We start from the raw sequence: 11,373 nt of genomic DNA, 5'->3' as shown, positions 1-11,373 counted from the left end.
ACCGCGGTGGCAGCGAGCCAGAGCAAGCGACCTGCCGCATGACGGGTGGACCTCGAAAAAGAATTTTTTAACCGACGAAAAACAGAAATTTTCCACAGTGGCCACTCGCTTGCTTTTTTTTCGCTCCAGCCCTGCGGGTCTTCATAGTAGACCGGAGGGCTACCGACGCCTTCACACTCCAAGGGGCTGCACACTGGCACAACACACAAGTGTGTGCACACCCCGCACATCACCAGAAGGGTCTGCATTCCGTGTCGACGCCGAGCTGCTCCGCCGTGATGTGGCCGAGGCAGCGGCACGGGAGCGACTCGAGCGCGCCTGCGAACTTCGCCCTCACGGCTGGAATGCCGCCCTCCACTCGCGTCGACTCGAGGGCAGCGACTAGCTGGGCCAGTGCCTGGAGGCGCGCTGCGCCGTGCGCCACCGCGACGATCGGCCGCTCGCCGGCGCGGCCGCGCGGGACGGGGCCGAACGCGGCGTCGGAGGGCAGGACGCCCACCGTGCAGTCGTCTGCGGCGGACCATCGCGGGACTCCTCTCCCGGTGGAGCGGTTGCAGAGCGGCGAGCGGAGGTCGCGGGCCAGGCGGAGCGCGGCGCCCCGAAGCACGTCGACTGCCGAGTGCATCCCGCAGGGCAGCGGGGACCAGAGGTGGCGACGCGGCGCCAGCAGCGCGTTCCACACGGCCTGGTCGCCACCGACGCCGCGGTAGCCGCCGCGCGGGGCCTCGCGCATCGCGCAGCGCCACCACGGCTCTCGCTGGCAGTAGGCCCGCTCGAATGCGCGGAAGCGGCTCGCGTTGAGGACGAGCACGCCCGCGTTGACGCCCTCGGAGCGATGCGGGATGGAGAGCTGCGCGGCGCCTCGCCGAGTGGCGCGCTGCAGCTGGTTGACCCGCGAGCTTGTCCGCGCGACCGCGACAAGCTGCGCCCCCTTGGCCTCGAGCAGCGCCTGCCGCAGCAGGGAGGCGCAGCGGCCCAAACAGAAGCTGTCGGCGTCGAGAAGCGCCGCCGCCTCCACGTCAACGGGCAGGTGGCGGAGCAGCTCGAGCTTCTCCAGCCCGAAGCCGGACGAGTAGTGAGCGTCGATTGGGAAGTCGACGCCTCCGCCGCCAGCGAGAGCGGCTACCATTGCCGGCAGCGTCTGCAGGAGTCGGCAAGTGTAGCGGGCGGGCGGGCCGCGAAGCAGAGGCGGGCGGGTGAGGCTGGAGTCGGTCACGACAACGAGTGGACCGAGCGCCGGGTCGCTCCCGTCCATAAACCGAAAGACGTCGCGTCCCATCGCCGCGCCGGTGGGCCCGAGGAGGTAGACCAGCAGGGCAAGAGGGGGCGGTGAAGACCCACTGCCCGCGACAGGCTGATCGCCGCAGCGCCAAACGTCAACGGAGCGCATCGCGAAAAAAGACCAGCGCCGCGAGTCGCCGTTCATGTGAATCAGTCTCTTGGACCACGGGGCACACGCACTCGCGGAACACACGGGGTATTACACTCGCGGCGTTGTGTGCGTTCTCAGGGAAAGGCATCACCACACACACAGACAAAAGTGCAATATAGGACGGGGGCAGCAGTGGGGAACCCCCACTCACTCCGGTCACTCGCTCACGGCCCCGCGACGCCGCGAGCGCCTGCAGCGAGATGTCCATCGCGGCATTGGTCCTCGCCAAGCATGAGCGCACTGGTTTAGTTTAGAGAGAGATTTTTAGAAGTCAACAAGAAATGTGTCACTCACAGTGATTTGGGCTCGGCAGCTTGTCGACTACCAGCCGGAGCCGGAGTCGGAACCGTAGCCGAGATGGTCGCCGAGGGTGTCGAATATGTCATTCGCCTCGCTAGTAGAGCCGGTGCCGCATGAGTCTTGGTCGGAGGAGGAGTCGTCGGAGGAGCGGTCGGACCGCTCGCGCTTGTCGCGCCTGATGCGCTCTGCGAGGGGGCCGGGGTCGTGGTCGTCGTGCTCGAGCGTCGGGAAGACAGCGCGCCGTGCGACCTTCTCGGCCGTGCTGCCATCCCAGTAGAAGGTGTACCAGTCGCCGCGTGGATGGGGCCGGTGGGAGGTAGGACGAGATTCGTTTCGCGCTTTCAAAAGCGGCTTCGCGCGAGCGCAACTTTGGGTTTGCCACGAAAAAGCGTCCCCAGTGGAAATGGGGGCTACTGGGGCGGCCAATTCACACCTCGCGGGACTACTTATGTTTTCGTAAACGTAGTCGTGGCCCCCCGCTACGTCGCACGACTGCGACTGGGTAGCGGGGGGCTAAAATGGCAAAAAATCGGGTAAAACCCGAAAATACCTGGGATTTCCGGGTATTTTCGGGTATTACCCGCACTGGACACTAGAGATCGTCGTGGGTCACTGCCAGGGCCTTCCTTACTGTTGTTCAGTCGGCCCAACGTTAGCTACTGTTGAGTGTTGTTGGGGAGCCCCACTGTTGTTCTGTTGTCGTACTGTTAACACTAGCACACTGTTCAGTTCCCTACGGCTTTTAACGTTAGGCAACCCTATAAAGTATAATATATATATTGCAGATTTGTCAAGATGGTACCGCGTCTGCGACGCGGGCGCCTTGCGGGCAGAGCCCTTAGCCACCCTTTATATCTTGCGCGGTCAGAATTTTACTACGAACTCCCTCGCACAGTGTCGTGCGAAAAAAGAAACGAAAGCTCTCAGCCCTCCCACCCCTCCATGCAAGCAACTAGCTGATGCGGGTCCCACGGCTCCGAACGCTGCCTCTTCTCCCGCCTCTGTCGCACCGGCGGGAACGCTCGCCGCTCCAGCAGCTCCGCGGCGCGTTCGATTCGCGCGGTGGAGCAGCCCGCCACCGCAGCCAGCGCCCGCACGACTAGCGCGTGACGCGGCCCGTCTGCGGCGGCGCGAGAGCCGCAGCGCACAAAGCGGCGCGCGGCGCATGCTGCGCTCGCGCCGCCGAGGAGCGAAGACACGTCGCCATCGCCCCCATCGCCGAGCCCGGGCTCCTGTAGCCCTGCCGCCTCAGCCACTCCCTCCTCCTCGCCCACGGGGAGCGGCGGCGGCAGGGGCGGCGGCGGCGGCGCAGCAGCGACCGCCTGCAGCGCGCCCCGTGCGCGCGACTCGAAGTCGCTGATCTCGTGAAGCTGCTCGTCAAAGAGGCGGGCGCGGTTGGCCGGGTCGAGCAGCTCGTGCGCGGCCCACGCCGCGTGCGCGCACCGCGCCTCGGGCGGCAGAAGCAGCAGCTCGGTCGGACTCCACGCGGCGAGCCTGTGCACCGCTGCGACCGCCTGCGCCTCGACAGCCGCGCCTCTCTCCGAGAGGAGCGGGGCCCGCACCTCCTCCGCCTCCGCCTGCAGGAGCGGGTCACCCAGCCGCGGGCAGCCGAGCAGCGCTCGCAGCAGGCCCGGCTGCAGCCCACGCCAAAAGTCTTCCCCGGCGGCACCACTTGCGGATGGGGCGTCCGCCGCTGCACCCACTGCATCCGCCCCCGCTGCACCCGCGTCGCCATGACCACCAAGCTGCGTCGCCTCCTCCTCCTCCGTCGCCTCCGCGCTCTGCCGTTGCGTCGCCTCCTCCTCCTCCTCCTCCGTCGCCTCCGCGCTCTGCCGTTGCGTCGCCTCCTCCTCCTCCTCCTCCGTCGCCTCCGCGCTCTGCCGTTGCGTCGCCTCCTCCTCCTCCTCCTCCTCCTCCGCTGCGGTCTCTTGCTGCGCCGCCGCCTCCTCCGCCGCCGCCTCCTCCTCCTCCCGGTGCAGTGGCGGAGCAGCCTGCCCTGACCCGGCGGAGCAGTAGTCGAGCAGCGGCGCGGCCACGTCGCACCTCAGCTTGACCGCCACCAGCAGCGCCGCCGCCCCCGCCACCTGCGCCCTCCCGCTCAGAGCGAGGTCCGACTCCTTCTCGGCGTCCGCCTGCGGCGCGAGCTTCCGCACCGCCGCCTCGACCCCCTTCCCAAAGCCAACCAGCCCACGCCAGCCTCCGCCTCCGCCTCCGCCTCCGCCCCCGCCTCCGCCTCCGCCTCCGCCCCCGCCTCCGCCGCCACTCCGCTCGGCGCCGCTCACCCGCCCGACGAGCCGCACCGCCAGACGACCAACCTCGGCGGGCAGGCCGGCGTCCGCGGCGAGCCGGCCGAGCAGCACCTGAGGGGTGGGGGAAGGGCGTGTGGAGGGTAGACGTGTGAGTGTGGAGGGCAGAGACTCGAGCAGCACCTGCAGCCGGACGGGCGGGGCGCGCAGGTGCAGAGCCTTCCGGAGGCGCGTTGCGAGGAGGGCGAGCGAGTCGGCGGTCGGGAAGCTGCTGCCCGAGGAGCCGCTGCCGTACGGGCGGAGCAGGCCCGGCAGCCAGCGGACCAGCGGCAGGTACGCACTCGGCGCGGTGAGGGCGAAGGAGAGCAGCGGCAGCTGGCCGGCGCGGCACCACTCGACGAGGTGAGCCGCGCTGACGCCCGCGGCGGAGGCGCCCTCCTCGCACGCGAGCAGCAGCACCGCGAGCGCGAGCTGCGCGGACAGCACGATCTGCCCGCCGCCCACCGCAGCCTTGGGCAGGCCCCGCCGGCTCGTCACCTCCTCGTCCAGCGGCCGTGCGGAGAAGAGGCGCGCGGTGTGCCTCCACAGCGAGTGCGCCGAGGCGCGCAGCGCGCCATCGGCGCCGCCGCGCGAGCTCGCCGCCGCGCCGATCCGCTCCTCGAGCGGCCGCAGCAGCGCGAGCAGCAGCGCCTGGAACGCCTCAAAGGCGAGCCGCACTGTCGGCAGCGCGGCCTCTGGCTGCACTGTCGCGGCGGCCAGCGTCGACGGCCCACCTGCCGAGTGCACGCGATAGCGCAGCTGCGCGCCGTCGGCCACGCCCGCGTCCGCCTGCTCCTCCACGAAGCCGCGCAGCTGCACGCCGCAATCCACGCAGGTGAGCCCGCCGTCGTGGCCGGGCTCGAAGCTCGTGGAGCCGCACGAGTGGCAGCGATGCGTGCCGCGCAGCCGCCTCGCCGCCTGCGGCGAGCGGTCGCGCTGGTCCTGCGTGCCGCCCATCGATCGTCAGTTAGAAGAATTCGACGCCATCTAGATCTAGGCACGGGTGGCGCGCACTCGGTGAGTCACGAAGCGATTTTCTCATTCACGACCCCCAGCCGGCGGCGCTGCGCCTACGTTCTTGGTGGCAGGACAACTGGGCAGGAGAGACTTTCGTACCACTTCAGGCGCGCCGCGATTGCCGCAGCAGAGAAGGGAGATGTCTGCGAGCGCGGTGGCGGCTGGCGAGTCTGACAGCCTGAGGCCTGGTGTCAAGCGCTGTGCGCTTGCGCTCTGCGCCTCTGGACTGCTCTGCACTCTGCACTCGACACCGCTTTCACTGGTAGACGGCGGGTGAGCTTGGTCTGCAGGATGTGACCCTCCTGCCATGCAGGCACCATTCTTCTGTGGCTGATGCGCTGCTGCTGCTGGCCGCGCCACGAGTACAAGTCGCGCGGCAGAAAGGTGCTGGACGAGATCGAGATGGAGTTCGTCGACGACCCGGAGGACGACGACTTTGGCCTTTCGAGGTAGGTGCCTTTCGAGCCACACGCACGCGCCAGCGCAACCAGCGGTCTCTGAGACCTCCCGCACTCCCTGCGCGCAGCTTTGCTGAACCAGGCCGGCCGGCGAGCTGGGAGAGACCTGTGGCTAGCGGCGTGCCGGGCGACGTTCCGCAGGATGCTGCGAGTGGAGCGACAAGGAGAACATCCGACCGCGCCATCCTGCTGTCCGAGAGTGGGGCGCGTACGGAGAGTGAGGGCACACTGTGAGCCGGGTGTGCAGGGCGAGAGACAGAGAGCGAGGCCGCGAGCCCGAGCGACGCGGGAGCCCGCGGCCCGTGTGGGGTCGCGGGCACGCGTGGGGCGCGCCAGGGGTGGCGTTGTGTGCGAGGAGAATGCCGATGCATCCGCGGTATATCTTAGACCTTCAAAGCTCATGCCAGCCATGGCCCCCTCATGGCGTCACATGGGCTTTTTTCCTATTCCACCGACCCGGAGGCGAGACCCGGTGTGCGCGGCGGATCCCAGCGGCCCGGCTGAGCCGCTAGCCGCCGCCCGCGCCCTCCATAGCGGTCAAGCGGTCGCGCAGCCTCTGGCCCTCCCGGTCGTGCTGAATGATCTGCCAGGCGAGCCGTGCCCGCGACTCGAGGGCGGGCTCGTCGGCCTCCGCGCCCGCGGAGTGCTCCGAGCGCAGCAGGGCCTGAGCCATGGTCGTGAGCAGTGCACTCTCGAGGGCGTACAGATTGCAAGACTCGAGGGCGGCCTCGAGCACGGCGAGGACAAGCGAGTCGCGCGACCGCTCGGGCAGCCGCAGCACTCCTCCCGGCAACGGCAGCGCCTGCGCAACCAGCAGCCGCATGTGGGCGTGCAGCCGCTCCGACTCGTCGTACAGCTTGCGGGCGAGCGGCCGTGCGACCGGCCACGGCATCGAGGTGGAGATAGCGCGCGCCACGCCGTCGAGCAGCTCGCGCGCCTCGCCCTCGCCGAGCTCGAGCGTCTCCGCCCAGCTGCCCGCTAGCGCAGACAGCCGCTCCGGATCGATCAGCGGCGGAGCGAACGGCGCCTCCCGCGGCGGCGGCTGCTCGCCCGAGTCGACGGCGGCCCAGGTCTGCTCGGTCAGGATCGAGTCGCCGAAGAGCACCTCGACCACGCCGGCGACCAGCCCCTCGCGCTGCTGCGGAGTGAGTCCGTCCAACCCGCCGAGCGAGTCGCACACCTCCGTGAGCCGCGAGTCGAGGCCTTCCACCAGCGCATCGTACAGCTGGCACTCGTCGTCCGGACCGCCTTCGCGAGCAACCGCGCCGACCTGGGGCAGCGCCTCAAAGGCGGCGTCGACCAGCGCGAAGGTGGACGGCATGCGCAGCGCAAGTGGCATCTCCTGCACCTCTGCGAGCCTCGCAACCTTGCACGCGACCAGCATCAGCTCGGCGGCCGATGGGGCGGCGGCGTGGAGTAAGGGCGGCGGCGCGCATCGACTGCTAGGCGCCACGGATATGATGAGGCTGGCGAAATCGAACGCACCCAAGACGACCAGCATCCTTCGGCGAAAGAATTCTTCGGGCGCAGCCTCCCTCACAGCACACTGGCACGACAAGGGCGCGGACTGGCGCGGACTGGCACACGGCGAAAGAAACCGCGCTCGGTCACCCTCTGTGCACCGTTTCCTGAGATTTGTCGTCATTTAAAAATGCCTCTTCAAGAACAAAACTCTCACCTAGGCACGGGACTGGGCGCACACTGGCACTAACAAAAAAATACAACTTTTCATCGCCTGTACGCTGTACGCCCTGTAACCGCCTCGCTAGCAATCGAATCGATGTTCACCGAGGCCGACCTGTGCGCGTCGGATGCGACACGCATTCGGGCCTGGGCGGCGTTGAAGGCTTGGATGACCAGGCGCTTTGCGCAGCGGCGAGGCTTCCACCTGCCCAACCTGCTGCGTGTGAGCTGGCAGGTGGTCGACGCGTCCAGCGGCCTCCCCAAGCGGGAGCCTCAGGCAGTCTTCGCGGAGAGCTTTTGTGAGCACTTCCGGGTGAGGCCGATGTCGGTCGCGCACCCCGCAGCCTTGATGGAGCGGCCGTTGCCTGGCGACGAGATGAACTATTACCAACTCGCGATTGCGCACTCAGACGGCCTCAGCAAGGACCAGTGCTTTGTTGCAGTGCGAGGCCTGCTCTCCTCCCTCGCTCACGCCGCCAGCGAGGGGCGAGAGGTCTGCGTCTCGTTTGGACTGGCTGGAACCTTCGTCGCAGTGGAACGCCTCGTGACCTTCTCCTTCGACTGCGGAGCAAGTGGAGTCGTGACCCGTGGCAGCAAGGGTGGGCGAGGGCGGAGCCGGAGCCTTAGTCGGCCAGTATGCGATTACGGGGCGGTCGAGGACGCCACCGGCGAGTACAATCTCGCCGTAGTCGGCCATCGAGGCTCACAGGCTGGATGCGATGCCGACGAGGTCGATCAAACGGGCGTAGGCACACCCGAACACAGTGCACAACTGGTGGAGCTCAGGGCACAGCTAAAGGAGGAGGAGGCGGTCGCGCGGGAGCTTGAAATCGCGCTCGCGGCGTCGCAGGCGCTGCCCCAGACGCCGACGCAGCATAGCGATGGTGAGCCTCTCAAAGCGAGTGCGTCACCCGCGCCCTCACCAGCAAAGGCCCCGAGGCCATCGCAAGACTGGCACAGCGACGGTGCCGGTCGAGGCGCCAGGGGCCTCCGCTCGAACGCAGCGTCGGTGGGGGCGACCACTGCTGTCCCGCACCCGCGGGTAGTCTCCACCTCCTCGGCCGCCCTTACGCCACCGAGAGGTGGTGAGCAGTCCGTTCAGATGTGGGTGGAAAATTCGCGAGCAGCCGTGCAGGCCCCACCGCCGCTCAGCCGCTCAGCCACATTCACGCGGGACGCGGCAGAAAAGGCATGGAGCGCGCACGCTTCACCGACGCGGCCGCAAGCTCCCGACGGCAGGATCAAGGCTGTCGGCCGGGCGGTGGGCAGCTTCGCTCCCGGGAGTCTGCTCACCGCGGCTCAAGTGGGCCGGACGCGGTGGGCAGACGCTGCCCTACGGGCGCAGTTCCTGTAGTCCGTTGTTTCGGGGGACGCAAACCGCGGAATGAGTGCCAACAGAACCACCAGCCAGATATTTGTGAGGGGGCGATCAGGTCGACCCACGAGCACGCTGGACGCTGCGGACGCCGGACCCCGTCTGCTGCGGACTGCGCGCGCCGCGCGCCGCCGGCGGCGGCGCGTCCGCGCGTGGGCGTGCGGCGTCGGGCGTGGCCCCCGTGGGAAATTAAAAAACGAAACAGCTATATACGTCAGTATTTCGTTCGATCGTACACCACGACATCGGACATCGCGCACGATTATAACGCGGCGCCATCACGCGGACGATGCGAGAGTCACCTCGCGCGACCGAGGTGTGTCTCAGAAAGAGCGCCGCACATCTGAAGAAGATCTCACAACGATCTCGTGGGAGATCCGCTCCCCCACCGAGACCTCAGGGCGCTCCACTCAATCCGAGCAGAGCGCGGCGAGCCCTTCAAATCGAGCTCAATAGTCGGGCGGCTGTGCAACCCGGGGCCCTCACATCCTCGCCCGTTGCAGGGACTGCCTCAGGACTTCATTGTCCTCGTCCGAGTCGAGCTCGTTGTCGTCATCCTCCGACTCGAGGTCATCGTAGTCGGGCTCTCTGTACCGACCGAACATCTCGGTCTGCTCCTTTGGCGGAATGAGCTTGACCTGGTTGAAGGGCGAAAAGACGAGCTTCGGCGACGGCTTTGGGCAGAGGCCTTGGGCGCGGCGGCCCTCCGAAAGGATGGAGGGCGAGGGTATCTCCTCGGTGGACCGCTGCCGCGCCGGCTTCAGCGGCGAGACCAGCTGCGGGTTGATCGCGCGGCCGCCAGGCGAGGCGCGCACCTGGTGGAGAGCGGGGCGGGGAGCGGGGCGTGAGGGGAGGAGCGGGCGGGCGGGACATGCTAGCTTGCGCGACCGCCTCGACGCCGAGGAACTTTCCGCTCTGGTCGAGCCGGCGTGACTCGCGGTGCCACTCCTGCAGCGCCTCCACGAGCCTCTCGCGCCGGCCAGAGGCGTTGAGGTTGAGGCGCTTGCACAGCCGCTGCAGGTCGCGGTACGACCAGTACTCCTTGGAGTCGAAGAGGGCCGGGTTGATCGAGTAGTAGGCCGGCGCCGCCGGGGCGGCCGGCGGCGACGGGCAGTTGGGCGAAACGTTCGTGTTCTCGTCAACGAGGCCCGACATATTTGTCCGCAGGCCGTGTCGTTGAGCGCTTTGAAACGCTTGCGTTTCTTTTTCTTGCTCTTTGGTTTCGCTCTTTGGGAGTCTAAGGCTCTCTTTCTGTGTGCCCAGTCACCGCGCTCGTCGTACCCGTTGCTTTTTGAGAGAGGCTCGTCTCTTGAGAACTCTCGCGCCGGCACTCTGCTAGTTGAGTTGAACAGCAAACACGCCTTTTTTTCTTGCGTTCAACGTCTTTTCTTCTCAATCTCCAATTTTCTTCTGTGTGCCCAGTCGCTCGTCGTGCCCGTAAAGGGCAAGCTGCTGGAAAGGCGCGCATTGGCACCATACGTTCAGTCTCGTTTCTCCGCGTTGGCTTCTAAAACTCTCTCTCTCTCTCTCTCTCTCTCTCTCTCTCTCTCTCTCTCTCTCTCTCTCTCTCTCTCTCTCTCTCTCTCTCTCTCTCTCTCTCTCTCTCTCTCTTGGTGCCAGTCCGCGAACGTCCTTCGCCTTCCTATATCATCGAGCTGCACGCGTGAGCGCGCCTCTCGATATCGAGCGGCAGTAAGTGTCCGCCGTCGCCCCTCGGTTGCCGCTGATGGGCGCTGAAAGTGGCGTTGCGGTTGACGATGTGTGCACGCATAACGCCCTCCTTCGCCGCAAACCATAGCGGCGCTGGACGCTCAAGCTTGGGGAGCGTCTCGGCAGCGGTCTTTTTCACCGCCTTGGCCAGTGTAGAGTACGATACGGCCGAGGCGTCGGATCTGCCGAGGCTCGCCACCACATCAGTAGCGAACTGGACCGCCGGTCCTGGTTTAGCAACGGCGCGGTGTCGAGTCGAGCGAGCTGAGCACGCGGCTCGATTTTGCGTCGGAGCCGCACCGTGAAGCGCAGCTTGCAGAAGACAGCACTGTGGTCACTGTCGATCAACTGTCCACAGCATGCCCCGGCGTCTGTGAATCTTTTCACGTCGCATCGGGAGATCATGATGTGGTCCAGCTGCTTCTGCAGCTTACTGCACGGGTGCAGCCACGTCCCGTAAAACGGCTTCTTGAAGAACGAAGACAGCGCAGCAAGGTCGTGCAGCTCCATGAACGAGCGCAAGCGGCGCCCAGAGTCGTTGAGAAAGTTGATACCATGGGGGCCAACCGCACCGTAGTCGGCATTTTGGCCCGCGCCAAGGCAGCCGCGTCCGATGCTTGCATTAGTGTCAGCACAGATAATCACAATGTCGCCGGACTGCCGGCGCGAGAGCACGCAGGCGAGAGCAGTCTCATACTCGTCCTTTTAGGTGTCGGGGGGTAGCCCGCGTCGTCGGCGTACATGGAGTCTCTGAGGGAGAACTCGGCATCGCCGACGGTAGACGGGCGCCGACCGGTGAGGACAAAATCGCTCTTCGAGCGGACGACGCACAGCTCGAAGTCGTGGTGGAGGCGCCACGTCTCCATGACCACCGCCATGGAAGAAGATGAACAGCTCGGGGCCGAGCAGGTCGCCCTGCTTGACGCCGATAATCGAGTCGATCACCTTCTTCACGCCACTCACCTCGACAGCGCCTTCAGCAGCGAGACGATCTTGGGAGGCACCCCTGCTTCAGCATCACGCGCCAAAGCAGCTCGCGCGGTACACGGTCGAACGCCTTGACCAGGTCGATTAGCAACAGCCACGTCTCGAGACTGCTCTCGACGCTTCTTG

General features: G+C 66.8%; 6 protein-coding genes across 6 annotated transcripts; 1 reads left to right on the top strand and 5 right to left on the bottom strand.

Annotated features, from left to right (window-relative positions):
* Window positions 1-229: 229 nt before the first annotated feature.
* Window positions 230-1,426, bottom strand: EMIHUDRAFT_121463 (hypothetical protein; the record flags this gene model as incomplete). Its single annotated transcript, XM_005757930.1, has 1 exon — window positions 230-1,426. The coding sequence occupies one exon, from the start codon at window positions 1,424-1,426 to the stop codon at window positions 230-232; it is 1,197 nt and encodes a 398-aa protein (XP_005757987.1).
* A 1,229-nt stretch (window positions 1,427-2,655) lies between these two features.
* EMIHUDRAFT_121462 (hypothetical protein) lies at window positions 2,656-4,974 on the bottom strand (the record flags this gene model as incomplete). The annotated part of the gene is made up of 2 exons (XM_005757929.1): window positions 2,656-4,092; window positions 4,162-4,974. 2 exons carry the CDS (start codon window positions 4,972-4,974, stop codon window positions 2,656-2,658), a joined length of 2,250 nt encoding a protein of 749 aa, XP_005757986.1.
* Window positions 4,975-5,173: 199 nt separating this feature from the next.
* On the top strand, window positions 5,174-5,726 carry EMIHUDRAFT_250229 (hypothetical protein; the record flags this gene model as incomplete). Its single annotated transcript, XM_005757928.1, has 3 exons — window positions 5,174-5,234; window positions 5,348-5,483; window positions 5,561-5,726. The coding sequence occupies 3 exons, from the start codon at window positions 5,174-5,176 to the stop codon at window positions 5,724-5,726; spliced, it is 363 nt and encodes a 120-aa protein (XP_005757985.1).
* A 274-nt stretch (window positions 5,727-6,000) lies between these two features.
* Window positions 6,001-6,993, bottom strand: EMIHUDRAFT_121461 (hypothetical protein; the record flags this gene model as incomplete). Its single annotated transcript, XM_005757927.1, has 1 exon — window positions 6,001-6,993. One exon carries the CDS (start codon window positions 6,991-6,993, stop codon window positions 6,001-6,003), a length of 993 nt encoding a protein of 330 aa, XP_005757984.1.
* A 1,729-nt stretch (window positions 6,994-8,722) lies between these two features.
* Window positions 8,723-9,714, bottom strand: EMIHUDRAFT_446583 (hypothetical protein). The gene is made up of 2 exons (XM_005757926.1): window positions 9,442-9,714; window positions 8,723-9,365 (listed from the first exon to the last, which is right to left on the bottom strand). The coding sequence occupies exons 1-2, from the start codon at window positions 9,703-9,705 to the stop codon at window positions 9,033-9,035; spliced, it is 597 nt and encodes a 198-aa protein (XP_005757983.1). The 5' UTR covers window positions 9,706-9,714; the 3' UTR covers window positions 8,723-9,032.
* Window positions 9,715-10,192: 478 nt separating this feature from the next.
* On the bottom strand, window positions 10,193-10,955 carry EMIHUDRAFT_250225 (hypothetical protein; the record flags this gene model as incomplete). Its single annotated transcript, XM_005757925.1, has 3 exons — window positions 10,193-10,474; window positions 10,561-10,876; window positions 10,906-10,955. 3 exons carry the CDS (start codon window positions 10,953-10,955, stop codon window positions 10,193-10,195), a joined length of 648 nt encoding a protein of 215 aa, XP_005757982.1.
* Window positions 10,956-11,373: the final 418 nt, after the last annotated feature.

The sequence above is a fragment of the Emiliania huxleyi genome (genome assembly GCF_000372725.1).
Source record: "Emiliania huxleyi CCMP1516 unplaced genomic scaffold EMIHUscaffold_891, whole genome shotgun sequence".
Taxonomy (NCBI): Eukaryota; Haptophyta; order Isochrysidales; family Noelaerhabdaceae; genus Emiliania; species Emiliania huxleyi.
Note: the sequence above shows the minus strand (reverse complement) of the source record. Positions and strands in the feature narration are given on the sequence as shown.